The sequence below is a fragment of the Triticum urartu genome, chromosome 1 (genome assembly GCF_003073215.2).
Source record: "Triticum urartu cultivar G1812 chromosome 1, Tu2.1, whole genome shotgun sequence".
In the NCBI taxonomy this organism is placed as follows: Eukaryota; Viridiplantae; Streptophyta; class Magnoliopsida; order Poales; family Poaceae; genus Triticum; species Triticum urartu.
In genome coordinates, this window is record NC_053022.1 from 39,330,038 (window position 1) to 39,348,932 (window position 18,895).

General features: G+C 44.7%; 1 protein-coding gene and 1 pseudogene across 10 annotated transcripts; both read right to left on the reverse strand.

Moving 5' to 3' along the window:
* Positions 1–5,829: 5,829 nt before the first annotated feature.
* LOC125545422 (protein Rf1, mitochondrial-like) lies at positions 5,830–11,505 on the reverse strand. Of its 10 annotated transcripts, XM_048709397.1 has the most exons (7): positions 8,997–11,505; positions 8,554–8,765; positions 8,242–8,378; positions 7,792–8,159; positions 7,600–7,654; positions 7,031–7,226; positions 5,831–6,331 (listed from the first exon to the last, which is right to left on the reverse strand). In XM_048709397.1, exons 1-2 carry the CDS (start codon positions 11,284–11,286, stop codon positions 8,626–8,628), a joined length of 2,430 nt encoding a protein of 809 aa, XP_048565354.1. In that variant the 5' UTR covers positions 11,287–11,505; the 3' UTR covers positions 5,831–6,331; positions 7,031–7,226; positions 7,600–7,654; positions 7,792–8,159; positions 8,242–8,378; positions 8,554–8,625. The 10 variants fall into 10 exon arrangements, with proteins under 10 accessions (XP_048565370.1, XP_048565354.1, XP_048565361.1 ...); XM_048709404.1 differs by having other exon boundaries at positions 8,242–8,765; XM_048709355.1 differs by having other exon boundaries at positions 5,838–6,331; positions 8,554–11,505.
* An 837-nt stretch (positions 11,506–12,342) lies between these two features.
* LOC125545474 lies at positions 12,343–18,454 on the reverse strand (annotated as a pseudogene).
* Positions 18,455–18,895: the final 441 nt, after the last annotated feature.

The following is an 18,895-nucleotide window of genomic DNA, read 5'->3' on the forward strand; positions in this document are numbered from 1 at the left end:
ATACATGTTTTCTTTTTTCATGTATAGTATATGAACATCAGTTCTCAAAAAATGGGGATCCATCATAGGGGTGGGGAGCACTTGTAATGATGTGTTTGTGCTCCAGATGAGTTATCAGAACTGTACTAGTAGGGATTTTTTTGAACCATATACTGATGTTCATCTTTGATACTGTTTGTTGTGGATTTGATTTTTTTTTTTAACTACCAGATGATGAGTCATTTTAAAATGGATGCAGAAACTGTACATGATATGTTCTATCATGCTTATTTTATAGTTTTTCATGGATGCAGAAACTGTACAGGATCAGTATTTTTTTCTGTAGCTTTTCATGAATGATGTGAGTCATGATATGTTTTTGTTGCATGCCCATGTCTGTTTCCATCATTTATCTTTGGTGTAATTGGTATTCTTTAGGAACTCACCTTTTTTTTTTGCTTTTTCAGCTCCGAAATCAGGATGTTGTGCCCAGTTTGCTTCGTTCATTGTGGGATGAACAACGGCAGGAGCTTTGGCATGTTATTTCGGGATCTCAATGAAAGCTTTGCGGTAATGTCTGCTGCCACATTTTTTTGCTCTTTTTCATGTGCTCTGGATGTCAATGAAAAATCCACCATCGACTCGCAACTCGGATACCCGCCCTAGTTGTAAGTCCACCATCGACTCGCAACTCGAGATTTTTTTTTTGTTCTTTGTCTCATGACACTTGCAAATTGACCCTTGGCTTGCAACTAGCAATTTTTTCCGTCGGCGAGTTCCAAGTCTACTATCGAGTCGCAACTTGTGGACGTAGTTTTGTAATCGCCCCAGTTTGCAGGTCCACGGTTGACTTGCAACTTGATAACCGCCCCTAGTTGCAAGTCCACCATTGACTCGCAACTCGAGGGCGTTTTTTGTTTTGTTTTTTGTCTCATGCCACTTGCAAATCGACCGTCGACTCACAACTAGGTGGGTGGGGGTTTCCGTGTTCTTTTTGTAACCACGCCCTAGTTGCAAGTCTACCATCGACTTGCAACTCGGGGGTGGGGGGGGGGGGGGGGGGGGGGCGTAGTTTGCATTCGCCCCAGTTGTAAGTCCACCATCGAGTCGCAACTCGGGACATAGTTTCTTTTTTGACTTGTAAATGTGGTTCTTTTCCCTAGTTTGCAATCGCCCTACTTGCAAGTCCACCATCGACTCACAAGTCGGTACCCGCCCTAGTTGCAAGTTCACCATCGATTCGCAACTCGGTACCCGCCCTAGTTGCAAGTCCATCATCCTCTCGCAACTCGGTACCCGCCCTAGTTTCAAGTACACCATCGACTCGCAACTCGAGGGCTTTTTTGATCTTTTTGTCCCATGTCACTTGCAAATCGACCCTTGGCTCACAACTAGCGGTTTTCTCAGTCCGCAAGTTGCAAGTCTACCATCGAGTCACAACTTGGGGATGTAGTTTTGTAATCGCCCCAGTTGCAAGTCCACCGTTGACTCGCAACTCAGTACTCGCTGCGAGTTGCAAGTCCACCATCGACTCGCAACTTGAGGGCTGTTTTTTGTTCTTTTGTCTCATGCCACTTGCAAATCGATCCTCGACTCACAACTAGAGGGGGAGTGGGAGTTTCCGTGTTCTTTTTGTAACAACCCCTAGTTGCAAGTCTACAATCGACTCGCAACTCGGGGGAAGGGGGGCGTAGTTTGCATTCGCCCCAGCTGCAAGTCCACCATCGACTCGCAACTCGAGATGTAGTTCTTTTTTGACTTGTGAATGTGGTTCTTTTGCCTAGTTTGTAATCGCCCTACTTGCAAGTCCACCATCGACTCGCAACTAGGTACCCGCCCTAGTTGCCAATCGACCATCGACTCGCAACTCGGTACCTGCCCTAGTTGCACGTACACCATCGACTCGCAACTCGGTACCCGCACTAGTTGCAGGTCCCCCATCGACTTGCAACTCGAGGTTTTTTCTTTTGTCTCATGCCACATGCAAATCGACCCTTGGCTCACAACTAGCGATTATGTCCGTCGGCCAGTTGCAACTCTACCATCGAGTCGCAACTTGGGGACGCAGTTTTGTAATTGCCGCAGTTTGCATGTCCATCGTTGACTTGCAGTTTGGTAACCACCCCTAGTTGCAAGTCCACCATCGACTCGCAACTCAAGGTCGTATTTTTTTGTTTTTTTGTCTCATGCCACTTGCAAATCGACCCTCTACTCGCAACTAGGGGGGTGGGTGACTTTCCGTGTTCTTTTTGTAACCACCCCCAGTTGCAAGTCTACCATCAACTCGCAACTCGGGAGGGGGGGGAGGGGCGTAGTTTGCATTCGCCCCAGTTGCAAGTCTACTATCGACTCGCAACTCAGGACGTATTTCTTTTTTGACTTGTATCTGTGTTTTCTTTTGCCTAGTTTGTAATCGCCCTACTTGCAAGTCCACAATCGACTCGCAACTCGGTACCCGCCCTAGTTGCAAGTACACCATCCACTCGCAACTCGGTACCCGACCTAGTTGCAAGTACACCATCCACTCACAACTCGAGGGCTCTTTTTGTTCTTTTGCCTCATACCACTTGCAAATCAACCCTCGGCTCGCAACTAGCGTTTTTTTTTCCTTCGGCCAGTTGCAAGTCTACCATCGAGTCGCAACTTGGGGAAGTAGTTTTGTAGTCGCCCCAGTTGCATGTCCACCTTGACTCGCAACTCGGTACCCGCCCCGAGTTGCAAGTCCACCATAGACTCGCAACTCGATGGTTGTTTTTGTTCTTTTTGTCTCATGCCACTTGCAAATCGACCCTCGACTCGCAACTCGGAGGAGTGGGGGTACTCGTAGTTTGTATTCACCCCAGTTGCAAGTCCACCATCAACTCGCAACTCGGGATATAGTTCTCTTTTTGACTTGTAACTGTGGTTCTTTTTCCCAGTTTCTAATCGCCCCATAGTTTTATTTTCATATCACTTGCCATTCAACCCCTCGTCTCGAAACTTTTTGGTGTTTTGTGTAGGTGTGTGATTGCCCCAATTTGCAAGTCCACCGCCGACTCGCAATTATGCACCAATAGTTCTTCGTTTCATGTCACTTTGCAAGTCAACCCTCGTCTCGCAACTTCAGGTGTTTTTTTTGTGAAGCTATAACTACCCTAGTTGCAAGTGCACTTTTGACTCGCAATTTTGTGGCCAATTTGTGTTGCAATTCGACCAGTGTGGGCCTGTAGTTTTTCTTTTCCATGTCACTTTTTGCAAGTCATCCCCCTTGACTTTTTGCAACTAGTTTTTTGTATATAGTCAGAACCATTTTTTGGTATCTTTTTTTAAGATAGACTTGCAAGTCGACGCCAACCAATAACTCGAGAGCCCCGAGTTGCTACTCATCAATGAATACAAAACTATGTTTTTATTTTTTTTTCATTTTTGTTTTTTTTTGTTTATTTTTCGTAGCTGTCCTAGTGTTTTCAGTGACCTATTTTTTTCAGATCACAGTTTTGAGTTCACAAATTTTTACAAGGCAGACCCTCAAAATGCCTTTCCTTTTTGTAGGGGTACTCAACACAGGGTTCTGCACTGAACTGCCCGTTTTAAACTTTCTGTAGGGGGCTTTCTACAAAATCTCCAAAATAACAACGGCTCTCCAATAATTATCTGCGCACTGTTTGAATCGGTGGAGCAGAGGAGGAGGAAGAGACGGGGGCGACAAGCTCGAAGCCCATGGCGACCGAAATCGCCGGCGAGCGCTGCGCGGCTGTCGAGGCCTGCGGCATCCACACCGCCGACGACCTCTGTGTCGCCGATAAGGCACCGTCGTTCGGCCCTGCCTGCGAGCTCTGCGCGGCTGACGGGATCATCGGTATCGGCACCGTCCCGGAGTTCTCCGCAGCTGATTCTCGGCAAGAGGCAGTGAGTAGCTCACTTTTCCCCTCTTATCCTGCCTGATTTTTGTTGGTGCGACATGCTCAAAATTACTGCCGCACAGCTCGAATTTTCGTGCTCTGGGTGTGCACAAGTAGGTATGTACGTTATTTTGAGCCACTGCGGCCCTGGATTTTTTGTGAGGGCAGCGACCCCGTGCCTGTGCTGCCCTATGTTTTGGGCTGGCGAGAATTTTGTATTTTCAGTGCTGTGATTCGATAGGATTTGTTGTTGCATAGGGGGTACAAGAGGTGAGGATGCACAATGAACTCACAGCAAAAAAGGCATGTCGTGCAAGTTGTTTTTCATTTTTGTTCAGTGCATATGTTGAGAGAGCATGCATCATGTTTTCAGTTTTCTATTTTTGTTCAGAGAGCATGCATCATGTTTTCAGTTTTCTATTTTTGTTCAGAGAGCATGCATCATGTTTTCAGTTTTCTATTTTTGTTCAGAGAGCATGCATCATGTTTTCAGTTTTCTATTTTTGTTCAGAGAGCATGCATCATGTTCAGAGAGTTTGAGTTATGAGCCAATGTTCAGAGAGTATGCAGCATGTTCATAGAGTTTGACTCATTATCTTCAGTAATTGTTCATAGAGCTTGCATCATGTTCAGAGAGTTTGACTCATTATATTCAGTAATTTCAGATCGTCGTCACATTTTTTACTGCTAGTCTTTCATCTTCAGAGTTTGACTAATCAGTCATTGTTCATTTCTGTTCATTCATAAAACCTGTCTGGGTTTTTGCACTTTTTCCTGAGCCACCTAAGCTCCTTTCTTGCAAAAAAAAAAATCTACTAACAAGACCCAGGTCTGCGTGCACATGTGGCCTTTTTCGTGTAGAAAAACAAACAAACAAAAAAGCCCAACAAAAACAAGGTCAGGTGGCGGGGGTAGCTGGCTGGAAGGGATGGGCTGCCCACACGACAAACAAACTGGCCGACGCAAACAAACAAGCATCCTTCTGCGGGGGTGATCGGGAGCAACCAGGCTTATTGTTTGTCAACGGATGGGGACATATTATATGATGATGTCAGTTTAGATGTGAGATATTATCTCACATCTAGATGTGACATAGACAGACCCTCAATATATACATGGCTTCCTAACAGTTTTGGTGGTTGTTGGAATTTGGCAAGGTTTTATTTCATGGTGGCGACTTTGCATTTTATCTTACGTCTTGTTCTCTGTCGGGCGACCAAGACAAGAACAACCAGGCGATCAATAGGAGGATCATGTCTCGCTATCGGTCCATGCTGAATAGACTCGAATTGAAGGAGGTGTACCTTAACGGCAGAAGATACACCTGGTCCAACGAACGATAGCTTGCCACTCTGGAGAAACTTGACCATGTGTTATCGACGAACGACTGGGATGATCTCCACCCCTCCCGCTTTCTAGGAGCCGTGGGATCGGCCATATCTGACCATTGCCCGTTGCTCCTTGAGCTTAATGCCGATTGGAGGGTGGACCGGCGCTTCCGCTTTGAAGCATTTTGGCCTAAAGTTGACGGCTTCATGGAGACTGTTCAGGCAGCATGGGGATCGGTACCTTCTATGGGCACACAGGCTAAACAGAGGGCCCACGCGTGTCATCTACCTCAACGCCCCAGTGTAAACACCAGCTGGGCTGCTGGAACATACAATTAGATTAGATCAATCCGTCACGCTCCTGGTACTCCCTAAACGCTCTTATATTTCTTTACGAAGGAGTAGCCGTTAATGACGAGTCCAAATCGGTGCGCAGCAGGAGTCTAGAAGGTGGACTCTTGAGAACTAAGGTATCTGCGCTGCAACACCATTTGGTGTATCCTAGTACACTTGAAGTGGCAACAAATATTTTCTTCATCGGATAAAAAAACAAATATTTTCTTCATTATTAATTAATTGGGCGAGTTTCCTCACCGGGTACTCACTTATGCATATGTATCTGCAGATACTTTCAGGATTTACTTGCAAAGAGAGAGTTTTGCATGACTTTCATAATGGAACTTCTCTCAGGATTTTCTTCATGACTTCTGCCGCCGGCACTACTCCTTTGTGTCATTCTCCTTTTATGTATAGAGAATCCTACAAATTTACCTGCTGAAAATTGAACGTGCATAGTCGCGTATGTACAGAATACAACAATTCATTGCTCCTTCTACGTAAAATCCTAGCATTCATCACAACCCTTTGGGAAAAAGGTACTATATATGTATGCAGATCGCATCTGTAAAGTCATCGAGGAAGCTATGGGGGGCTATTTCGATCAGATGTTCTTAACTTATGCTGATTCTTCTTCATAATCACCGGATGAAGTTCTCTCCAGAACATATCACAGGATGAAACTCGGGGAGGCTGCAGTTCAGTTGCTCAATCAGTTGCAGCCGCGTGATGGTTTTGGCGAGTCCATTGACGTATATAGTATGGCGCACTTTTACAGCCTCAATACATCTGCAGCTCATGTTATTCCTGCTTGTATAGAAAACGGAAAGAAATATGCTTAGCATCTATGTATGTGACACAAAAATCCATATGCAATATAAGACTATAGGCCTTGCATAATCGAGTGTGCATGGCAAGTAAAGAAACATGAACTGTTTAGGAAGTACAATATGTCCATGCAAATCTTTCAAGCATAATCACAGGTAAAGAAAAAAAAGATGAACTGTAGAGTCACACCATGCTGGTTCAGAGATCGCATTTCTTCCCGTTCCAAAGTAAGCTCATCAACAGATGATACATCAGAGGAATGCTTAAGAGTTAAATCAATGAGACACATTTCCTATTGGCTGATTGGATGCAAGAGTACAAGGTTTGGCACTGGTAGAACCTGGACTGCGCTATCAATTTGTCGAAGATAGCAAAGGAAGCAGGATTTATCCTTTGGAAAAGGAAGTTCTGCACGTATTACTTGCTCAGAATTGAATCGGAGGAGACATCTGAGCAACGAGGCCAGAGAAACCTTGCTGTCGACAGATTACCCCTCCGTTATCCATGAGACGCTTCTGTGAGTGCATCATTGCTTGAACACAAGAAATCAAATTTTATACTGTATGTATAACTAAAGCGCAAAGATGGTCGGCATGACATCATAAGTGAATACAAGTGCTTGTTCAGACAAATTTCTTTTGTGTAACACACACAGTTGGTGCTTAAACTGATTCTAACCTGACAAACTTCATTGAATTTGCAGAATTCAACAGTATTCTTCTATTCAAAGCAGTGGGTCAGATTCAGGTGTTGAAAGTATTTCTGGCCATTAGATCTTGCAAGGCACAAAAGAGAACTTTCTGTGAGATTTCCTTTTCGTGTGGCGAGTTCTACTTGCAGTGAGTCCTTCCACATCCATCTTTCGGGAACAGTTCTGAAAGAAGCCATATACCATCAGCACAAACAAAGCATTGCTACAATTAATTGCTTAGCACTACAAGTTAGCAACAACAGAAACATGTCTGCGTTCCTGTTTCTGCGTATGCAGAACTACTGCTGTTTTAATGCAGCTAACAGCTGAACACTACAGACAAAAACGCTAAATAACACCGTATAGAGAAACATGTAAGTTACGCCAGCTGTATACAAAAAGTAATTTGGCTGAATGCTTAGCTAGATATGCTACCGAACCAATTTTTTATGTAACCAAAGTTTCAGCAACATACAGAATGAAGCCTTTCAAGTTATCGGGACAACCACCTACAGCTACTTCTAGAGTTCCATATTTGCAGTTCTAGTAAATTCACCTGCGCCTTCAATCCACCTCAATTCCTTGAAAACACAGTTTACGTCTCAGCGGCGCTGTCCATCCATGATTAAGCAAGAGTGTGAGAAGGGCAGAGCGACCTTCTACTATTTTTCAGATTACACTAGGTAAAAAGAAGCTGGGGTCTGAGGAAGAAAAGAGGGAGACTAATGGGTATGGTGTTGGCACACACCTCATTGTATATATGTGAGCTCCGGAAGCGGAGAGGCGTAAACACAGCGAATCGATGCGAGGCTGGCAGCAGTGCCTCGTCCCACTCAGTGTGATTTAATCAGCAACAAAACATTGAGCACTGGATGACCAATTGACAGGTAAAGGTCGCAGCTTGGATTCTTGGAACAATTTACTATGGAAGAGCAGTAGCGACAGAGAATTGAGGACAGCAGAAATGGAGAGGAATGCACAACATACGCGTACGAGAGCAGGACGGTCTCATCAATCAGATCCATCAATTCTCTCTCCTCTGTCACCCAAGGCGGAGTTGGTGTCACGCGCACTGAAGCTAAAGGTCACAGCAGTGAATTCTTTGCCGTACCTTACCTACATCATGAAGAAAGTAGTTTTTTATTTGGGAAGGAAAGTGGTTGAATTTTCAATGGAGTGAAACAGAAAGAAATCATACTGAAAATATTTCTCCTATGTGTATGCAACAGACTCCACCAGTGTAACTGGCAGCGTAGAGTGGCATGAACTTGTATATCCAATACTTGAGCATAGCATCAGCCCGCTCAAACATCGTTCTTCCAGGACCCATTCGCCCTGACAATAGAGAAAATATCTCAAAGTAAAAGTAAATCCACTTGCATACAGAGCAGATCGTTGAGAATGACATGGCTAAAATTGCATGCATATAAAGGAAAATGACTGTTTTAGAGAGATTGCAAAATCTCAGGAAGCTACTACAAAAGATTGCATTAGTATTCATTGTGGTTACCTTCCCTAATCGCAATCAGAAGCCATTAGCCCCAAAATTGCAACCATTCATGACTACTTGGTCTAACTTTCCTCACCCATCAAAGATCAAAAGTTCCATAGTCATTTCAAATTCTTGTGGTTTTGACACACCGCAGAATGAACTCAATGAAATAGTGACAGATCTACTTTCTGCAAGCAGGCAATCTGGATATCTTTTACTGGCAGGAGGGCCTTGTGGAAAGCAAAAGGTTCAACAATGCTGAGTTAGCCACATAGACAATGCATCAACTAATCAACCAAATCCAATGAAAAATTGATACTTTGCAGGAAGCAATTCAATGTTTTCCCGATATTTCCCTTCCCTTGAAAAGAGAGACAACAACAAAGAAGTAGTTGAAGCTTCAAGTGAGATGATCTTCCCATCAACTTTAGATAAATAATTCCCGGCCCTGGCAATCTCACCTTTTTCCAACAACATTCTGATGATACAATTTATAAGACGAGAGCTGGGAGCACAACCACTCTTCTCCATTGATGAAAACATATTGTCAACTTCTTCCACTGATCCTTCTTTTAGAATATTTTCTATCATTATGCCGTAAGTAGAAGCATTAGGCACCAACCCACTGGCTGATATTGCAGCAAACAAATCATTAGCTTCTTCTCTTCTCCGAACCTTGAACATTGCATTAATCATGGTATTGAGTGTTATAATATCGAACTTGACATTCATTGCTCCTAATTTCTGAAATAGTGTGTTTGCTTCGTCTGCACAATTATTTCTACAAAGACCTCCAAGTATTATATTGTATATGGAAATGCTCACTGGTATACCCCCTTCGATCATCTCATCGAACATTTTCCTTGCAGCAACAGTTCTCCCAGCACGGAACAACCCATGCAGTATGATGCCATATGTAACAGTGTTAGGTTTAATTCTCTTGCGCGGCATTTCTCTGAATAGAATCAAAGCATCATCGATCCTTCCATTTCTACAATAGCCATCAAGAAGTGAACTATACGTAACAACATTAGGCTCAATGCCAGCTGATACCATGGCATCAAGCACTCCAAATGCTTTATCCATCTGGCCAATTAAGCCATATCCATCAATCAGTGAGTTAAATGTAATGACGTCAGGTCTCTCATCTATGCTTATAACCAATTCAAAGATATCTTGTGCATCCATAACTCTTCCTTCTTTGCATAGACTGTTTATTATTGAACTGAAGAACGCAATGTCAGGACGAGGAATACCTTTGTTCATCATTTCAGACACCAACTCCTTAGCTTTAACCAAATCACCAAGCATACAAAAACCCTGAATTAGGGAGTGATAAACAACTGTGTTCGGCTGAACACCCATATCAGTCATCTCATTGAACCTGTCCATAGCATCGGCCAGCCTACCCAATCTGCAAAGTGCGGCTATTACAGTGTAATAGGTGAATACATCGGGACTCACTCCTTTTTCCCGCATTTCAGTAAATATGAGCATAGCTTCATCCATCATTCCACGTTTAGCATATGCATCAATTAATATGGTGAAAACATGGCAGTCGGCTACAAAACCATTGTTTTCCATTGAGTTGAAGAGATCAATCATATCAGCAAAGCATCCCTCAGTGGCATACCCATTAAGCAAAATACGGTACGAGGCAGCATTCGGTTTGTGGCCCTTGGCAGTCATGGAATAAAATATTTCTGCCGCTTCTTTGCTTCTTCGATGCTTGCAAAGGGAAGTCATCAACGAATTGTAAGTAACAATATCTGGTATAAGACCACGGCTTGTCATTTCTGTCAACATTTTAACAGCCTCTTTCAACCGCCCTGACGTGGAATATCCATGAATCATGCAATTATAAGTCACTGTATTGGGCTGAACACCTTTATCGACCATCTGCCGAAGGACTAGCTCTGCCTTGTCCATTGCTCTGGCCTTGCACAATGCATTAATGATCGAGTTGTACGTCACCACATCAGGATCAACCCCTTGATGTATCATTTCATGGAATAGATTGCATGCCTTGCCTGTTATGCCTTCTTTAAAAAAGCCATGGATGACTGTGCTATATGCCACCACACTGAAAGAGCAGGTCGAGTGCCCGCTGTGGAGCAGGTCGAGTGCCCGCTGACTCATGCTATTCTCGCATAAGCTCTTCAGAACAATGGAGTATGAGATTGCATCCGGCACACAGCCGAGCTCGGACATCCCATGAAGCAGCACGTTCACAGCCTCTTCCGTCCGTTTGGCGTAGCAGAGGCACTTGAGGAAGGTGTTGGCAGTGATCTGTTCTGTCTTCAGGCCTGTCCTGAGGAGACGACCAAAGAAGGCAAGCCCTAGGTCCGGGCGATGTGCGCGGCAGCAGCAGCCCATGAGGATGTTGTAGGTGCAAACTGTGGGCGCTGCCACCTGCAGGCCGGTTTCTTCTCGGCACACGCGGTTGAAGAGAGCGACGGCAAGGGCGGGGCCATCTCTAATGCAGGCGGCCGAGGCGGGCGCACGGGCGAGGGCGGCAAGGAAGCCGTTGAGGGAGCGCTCGGGGACCGGGGTGGCCTGCCGTAGCAATTCGTCGAACAGGTGGTGCGCGTCTTCAGGGCTGAGCGCCCCGGCACGGACACGCTCCGTGGCGGCGGCAAAGGCGGCGTGGGGAGACCAGGAACGCAAGGGCGGCGAGGTGGAGGTGGAGGAGGAGCTGCGGCGGAGGAGGTGGAGCATCGGCATGGTGGAGAAGCGACGGAGGCGGGGCATCGGCGAGGTGGGGGAGGAGGAGTGGCGGAGGCAGAGGTCGGAGAATGGCTAGGTGGAGGAGGAGGAGGAGTGGCGGAGGCCGGACACTGGCTAGGTGGAGGACGATGAGCGGCGGCGGCGGCGGATGGGGATGGCGATGGCTTAGGTGGAGGTGGAGGCGGATGGTTCTGCACTGAGAAAGTGAGAATGGCCGGACGAGGAGTATCTTCCAGTCCCGATCTCAAATGCTCCCTTATAAACAGTAAAATAAAATAAAATAATAAATAAATAAATTCCAAAAACTCTGAAATTTTTCTGTGCCAAACTTTGACAAATGTTTTGTTTGTTTCCAAAATTTTATCAGGAGATAACCTTTGTGGAAATCATGGCAAAAAAATCATTTTGCGGAATGCTATTTACGAAAGAATTTTGGAGTACTGATTTTGATATTTTTTGCTGTGACTTCCAGGGATTTCAGTGCATGATGAAAATTCGCAGGCACTCAAAATATTTGTCAAGGTTTGCACCAAAAAAATCAGATTTTTTTTTAATTTTGTTTCATTTTTTTTGGATTTAATGTTCATCCCAGGCTCAAATGAGCTCGAGAGTAGAAGGGGACTTTCGAGAATGGCCTTCCTTTTTTGTATTCGTATATGCAGTGGAGCAATCCAACCTGATGAGTATGATATTTTTGTTACTCCTACCTCTTCTTTTTAGAATGAGTGTGATTCTTCCTGTCACACAACTTCTATGCTTCCTTTCCCTGAAAACTAAAATGAAACTGGAAGATAAAGTTTGAATCTAGAAGAAAAGGTTTCCGCCTCATGTACTTAAGCAGAAGTGTTAATCCTATCATGGTTTTGTAGCTCCGTGTCTAGTTTCCAGACGTCTATGATAGTGTATCCCCACATAACAGACGCAATTGGCATGAATTTGTATGTTTGGCATTTTTTATGAAAATTGGCACTATGATAGCGTATCCCCAAATAACACATTGACAATTTTGTGGATTTCTTTTGATACCCATGAATTTAAAATATTCTAGAGATAAAAAGGTCACCAGAGCTAGGAAGCCAAAATCAATTTTACAGTGTTTAATAAGCTTTTAAAGGTTGAGATTAATTTTCTAAAACATATTTCAAGGGTGCCAATAGCTTCAAAGTTTGACCTGTGAAAAAAATAAATCTATATGCACTGCATTAATGGAACGGAGGGAGTACTACAAACCAGACAAGCAAAGTCTCTTGTCTCAAATCAGAGAGGTTTCTTTCTAAAACTTGTTCAGCTTGTTCCTGTGCGTATCTTCTCCCTGCTGTTTTGTCTTGCCGGCTTCCAGCGTTGATTCTCCAAAGAAGCGAAACTGGCAGACAGGAACGCGTGCTCACAAGCAAAACGTACTCTCTGCTGTTCTGAAGTCTTTTTCAAGTACAGGAATTTCATTCTAGATAATGCAGTAGTAGTGGTAGTTTGTGATTTTCATCGACAATATCTCTTTTTACAGCTATTGTGGCGACAAGCAAAGAATGAACACGGCAACAACAATGCATCACCCTAGCATATCTCTCTACTGCATCGGCGATCCAGCGCCAGTAAAAAAGATCTAACAAATCTCTAGTGCATCAGCTTTAGTGAAAATGTTGAACCCTTGAGGAGACGAGGACGGAGCAAACAACTGCAGATGACACTGAGTCTGCAGTCTGGAATTTGCACCTGAAACCTAATGCCATCAGAGTGCGGCAATGGCAACTCCGGACTTGTTCCTAGCCAAAATCAGAAAGAAGCTCGCCAGTCATCAACACCCATCAGCCAATAATATTTTACCTAAAAAGAGGACAATGGTACATCAGGATTCAGTAACACGTCGCTGTGATTTATGTGTTACCCAAACTTGTAACGAACCACAGTAGTAACAGAAATGGTCCCCGTAAAAAAATAGTAACGGAATCTGGACGAAACCTTATGTCACAGAGGGATCAGTATACGATGTAATGCATCCTTGCAGATTGCTCTAGTGCATAATCACAAGTGAAAGAGACGAGCCAGGCATGCATTTTGGTTTTATTCGGAATATCTAAAGCCCAAAGAGGTATCCAACCTTTATGTGCACTGCAGGAGAAGGAACTCCCTCGTTACGGATTTCTTTTGCTGCATTCCTAGGTGTTAAGAGGACCTGATTGAGAAGATCATTTTTGGTGAAGTCCATGCCCGGGACTCCTCGGTTCCAACACCTCCAGCTGCTATTTGTTCGATGCCCTCGACGTCGCTTGCATGGAACAGTTGTTGGAGCTACTCGTCCCATTTGTTGGTACAAGGAATTCCTCAACTGTCCCAACATTCGTTTCAGTTCTCCTTCACAGAGGATGCCGAACTCTGGCTCTGGGTATCCAGTTGTTGTGCCAGATGCCTATAGTTGAGCTGTCCCTGATTTGACATATTATCCCTCTCTTCAGTCGCTCTCTGCCAAAGATGATACTGCGCCAAGTGAAAGAGGCCCTCCTGGGACATCCTGCATCGAAGAAATCTTTATCCTTGAAATATCTAGCCTTCAGAACTCTGACACACAGCGAACTGGGTTCAGTTAGGACGCGCCAACCCTGTTTTGCTGCTAGCATTGCTTGATTGAGGACCTGAGAATCCCTGAAACACAATTCTCCATCTCCTTTTGCGTGGCACATCTTCTGCCAGCCAAGCCAATGCACCTTCCGTGCTCTGTTTGCTGCACCGACCAGAAATTTGATGAAACAGAGGTCAACTTCTTACATAGATTTGTTGGGAATTGGAAGCAGCTCATGGTGTAGGCTGGGACAGCTTGTAGAACAGATTTGACTGGCTCTTGATCCGTTGACAGCTTGTAGAACAGATTTGACCGGCTCATGGTGTAGGCTGAGACAGCTTGTAGAACAGATTTGACCATGGTCTGCCTCCCGGGCCACAGGCAGACGGGCCGTGGTACCCTGGTTCCCACTGGGCCAACACATCTGATTGTTTGACCGTGGTTACCAAAGTAAAGAGCAATATGGCTGATAGATCTCATATAGGTGCAGTTGTGTTTGATATCAAAAGTAGGGCCTCAAGCTTCTTATCAGTTTATTCATGTAAATCGAGTCTAATGTGGCAGTACATGTTCTGGCAAAATCAGCAGTACATGATGTTGGGTCCTGTTGGTATAATGAGGCTCCTGAAATTATCAGGACCATTGTGTGTACTGAACAATTAGCTAAATGAATGAATGATGCTGCCCATTTAAAAAAAAGCGAACACAGAAGTTCAGGCCCTAAGCTGGACATGCCAAAAAGTGTTCCTATTAAGAAGCATGGTCAGGCTAAACAATTCTACATGCTTATAACAGCAAGAAGAAAGTTATCAAGACAGGGATGATATTACAAACCTGCCGGATAACCTTCCTCGGTATCCAAATGATGCTATATTGCTATTCATGGCTGTTTCTACGGATGGATATTTCCATGTCCAGAGCTTCATTACACTAGGCCATGATCACAAATGATGTCAGAATAAATCTGTAAATGTAAATGTATACAAACGTTTACACTGGAAAAGCATTTGTTGACCACGACTACTTCTAAAACTGTACCAAATAAACCATTATATCAGTTAGCAACAATGGACACCTGTTTCTAGTGCAACTATTCCTATGCAAATATTGTGTAACTACTATTGCCTAAATGCAGTTACAACATAACCATGGACATATTGAATGAAGGGTTGAAGTAGATATCAAATTATGCCACAAAATGGCTAAATCCAAACTTGTACAGGCTGCATATGAAGAGTAACTCGGCTGAAGCTTAGGTAACCATGTGATTGAAACAAGTTTTGTAATGTAACTATAGTTGCAGTAACATACATAGTGAAGACGTTTTCACTGAGCTAAGGAACAACCACCAGCAGATAGTTAAGAGTCCATATTTCCACTTCTTCATCCAATCTCAGAGTTTCAATTGCAATTAATTAAACAATGTCTCCTAATCCACCCCAATTCCTTAAAAAGTCAGTTTCCATTCAAGCACACTGTTCCTCAAATAGTGAGCAAGAACATGAGAAGAGTTTCACTTTCTACTATTTTTGGGATTCCGTGAGGTAAAAATAAGTTGATATTTGAAAAAGCGGAAGACCAAAACGGAAGGGTATGGTGGAGGCACTCATTACTCGAGGTAGACCTTGTTGTGCATCTGTGTATACCTGAAGTGGAGAGGTGTAAAGCAAGGTGAACCAATGCGAGGCTGATGGCAGTTCTCCTCCCAAACATAGCATCAGCAACCTCAATCGTCGATTCTTCCAGGACCCATTTGCTTTGACATATAAAACAGATCGCAACCATTTGTGTTAGACTACTTGGTCTACCTTTCCTCACCCGTCGAAGATTAAATACTCATAGATATTTCACAATCTTGTGATCTTGACACCCCACAAAATGTACTCAATGAAATACGAGGTGTCTACTTTTTACAAGCAGGCACTTTGGATATCTTATACTGGCAGGAAGGCCTTATGACAAGAAAATAGTTCGACTGTACTGAGATAGCCAGCTAGTCAACCAAATCCATAAAAAAACTGATACTTTGCAGGAAGCAATTTGATATTCTCCTGATATTTCCCGTTTCTTGAAAAGAGAGACAACATCAGCGACGTAGTTGAAGCTTCAAGTAAGATGTTCTTCCCATCAACCTTGGACAAATAATCTCCAGCCTTGGCGATCTCACCTTTTTCCAAATATATTCTGATGATATAATTTATAAGACGAGAACTGGGAGCTATGCCACTCTTCTCCATTGATGAAAAAATATTGTTAGCATCTTCCACTGATCCTTCCTTCAAATAATTTATTATCATTATGCTGTAAGTGGAAGCATTAGGCACCAACCCGCTGGCTGATATTGCAGCAAACAAATCCTTAGCTTCTTCTTTTCTTCCAACCTTGTACAATGCATTAATCATGGTATTGAGTGTGACAATATCAAACTTCACATTCATTGCACCTAATTTCTGGAACATGGCTATCGCTTCGTGTGCACAGTTATTTCTAGAAAGGCCTTTAAGTGTTATATTGTATATGGGAATGCCCACTGTTGTTCCACTTTCGATCATCTCATGGAACATTTTCCTTGCAACGACAATTCTCCCGGCATGAAACAACCCATCTAGTATGATGCAATATGCAACAGTGTCAGGTTTTATTCCCTTACATGGCATTTCCCTGAACAAAGCCAAGTCATCGTCAATCCTTCCATTTCTACAATAGCCATTAACAAGCGTATTGTATGTAACAATATCAGGCTCAGCACCAACTGATTTCATGGCATCAAGTACTCTGAATACTTTATCCATCTCGCCAACTAAGCAATATCAGTCAATTAGTGAATTAAATGTAATGACATTAGGCCTCTCATCTATGGCAACAAGCAAGTCAAAGATATTTTGTGCATCCATAACCCTTCCTTCTTTGCATAGACTATTTATTATTGAAGTGAAGAACGCAATGTCAGGACGAGGAATACCTTTGTTCATCATTTCAGAAACCAGCTCCTTAGCTTTAACCGCATCACCATTTATACAACAAACCTGAATTAGGGACCGCTAAACAGGTCTGTTTGGCTGTACTCCAATGGCAATCATCTCATCGAATTTGTCAATAGCATCGGCCAGTCTACTCGTTCGACAAAGTGAGACTATTACAGTTGTATAGGTGAATACATCCGGACTCACTCCTTGTCGCCGCATTTCAGTAAATATGAGCATAGCCTCATCCATCATTCCACATTTAGCATATGCACCAATTAATATGTTGAAAACTTGACAAGTGGCTTCAATACCGTTGTTTTTCATTGAATTGAAGAGATCAATCATATCAGCAAGGCATCCTTCAGTGGCATATCCATGAAGCAGAATAGAGTATGCGACGATATCAGGTTTGAGGCCCTTGGCAGTCATGGAGTCAAAAATTTCTGCAGCTTCTTTGCTTCTTCCATGCTTGCAAAGGGAAGACATGAGCGAGCTGCAAGTAACTGTATCGGGTCGAACACCGTTATCAACCATCTGCCGAAGGATCAGCTCTGCCTTGTCCATTGCTCTGGCCTTGCACAACGCAGCAATAATCAAGTTATATGTCATCACATTGGGCACAATCCCTTGATGTGTCATTTCATGGAATAGATTGCATGCCTTGCCTGTTTCACCTTCCTTAAAGAAGCCATGGATGACAGTGCTATGGGATACCACATCGAGAGAGCCGACACCTCCTTCTTTTGCCACCGTCCAGAGCAGGTCGAGTGCTTCCTGGCTTCTGCTATCTTCACATAAGCTCTTAAGAACTGTGTTGTATGAGATGGCATCAGGCACGCAGCCGAGCTCGGACATCTTGTGAAGCAATACATTGACAGCCTCATCCGTCCGTTTGGCGTAGCAGAGGCACTTGAGGAGGGTGTTGGCGACGATCTGGTTTGTCTTCAGTCCCGTCCTGAGGAGGCGCCCAAGGAAAGCAGGCCCTAGATCCGGGCGACGCGCCCGGCAGCAGCAGTCCATGAGGATGGTGTAGGTGCAGGCCGTGGGCCACGCCACCCGCGAGCCGGCTTCTTCTCGGCACAGGCGGTTGAAGAGGGCGATGGCGAGGGCAGGGCCATTTCTGAAAGTGGCGGAGTCCCGCGCACGGGCGAGGGCAGTGAGGAATCCGTTCAGGGAGCGCTCGGGGACCGGGGTGGCCTGCTGCAGCAATTCATCGAACAGGTGGCGTGCGTCCTCCCCGCTGAGCTTCCCGGCGAGGGCGCGCTATGTGGCCACGGCGAAGGCGGTGTGGGGAGACCAGGAGCATGCGGGCGGCGGGGTGGTGGCGGAGGAGGAGAAGAGGCGGCTGCGGCGGAGGCGGATGCGGATGCGGGATATGGGCGTGGTGGAGTGGAGGCTTGGCATCAGCAATGGCCGGCGTCGCCAGGAGCACAGCGGCTCGAGGGCAGCGAGGTGGAGGAGGAGAGGCGGCGGCGGATGAGGGAATCAGCTCAGGCGGGCGGCGGCGGAGGTGAGTCGTGACAATTCACACGTGGTAATTATGTTCGCTTGTTGATTACAGTAGTACAGTTATGTTCACCGGCCGAACAATTCGCCCCTTTCCTCACGCACGAACGACAAAATGACGCCCTTCATTCCCGCGGCGCCATGGACGCTTCAAGGCCGCCGGTCTCCGCCCTCGTTGTTGGAACCTCAACCTTCTAATCTATCCTCTCAATCAAACGGAGATGAAAGAAAAAAAACAGTTGACACAAGATTTTCTGATCGGCGACGAACACCGTCACGGGCGCTCAAATGCTCCAATCTTTTTTTTTCTTTACAATGACTACATGGTTTACATTCGGCTCGGCAACAAACCAAAACATCTTGATCAGTACATGGGGAGAGGGCTTTATACCCGGACGCGCACACACGACCCGGACACCACACCGGCCCCTAACTTCACGCACTAAGCTAATCACAACATGCACGTCTATCCATGATGACCGGCTGCTTCACAGCTTGTGTGGCTAACTAATTTATCCATGCATGACTAGATAACCAAGTAGCACTAACTACTTCTATCTACATGCACACTCAACAGTCTACGACCGCACAAGCTGCGACACAA

Bases quoted from the DNA above. Each gene is read 5' to 3' on its own strand.
- LOC125545422 (XM_048709355.1), bottom strand. From the start codon at position 11,286: ATGCCCCGCCTCCGTCGCTTCTCCACCATGCCGATGCTCCACCTCCTC.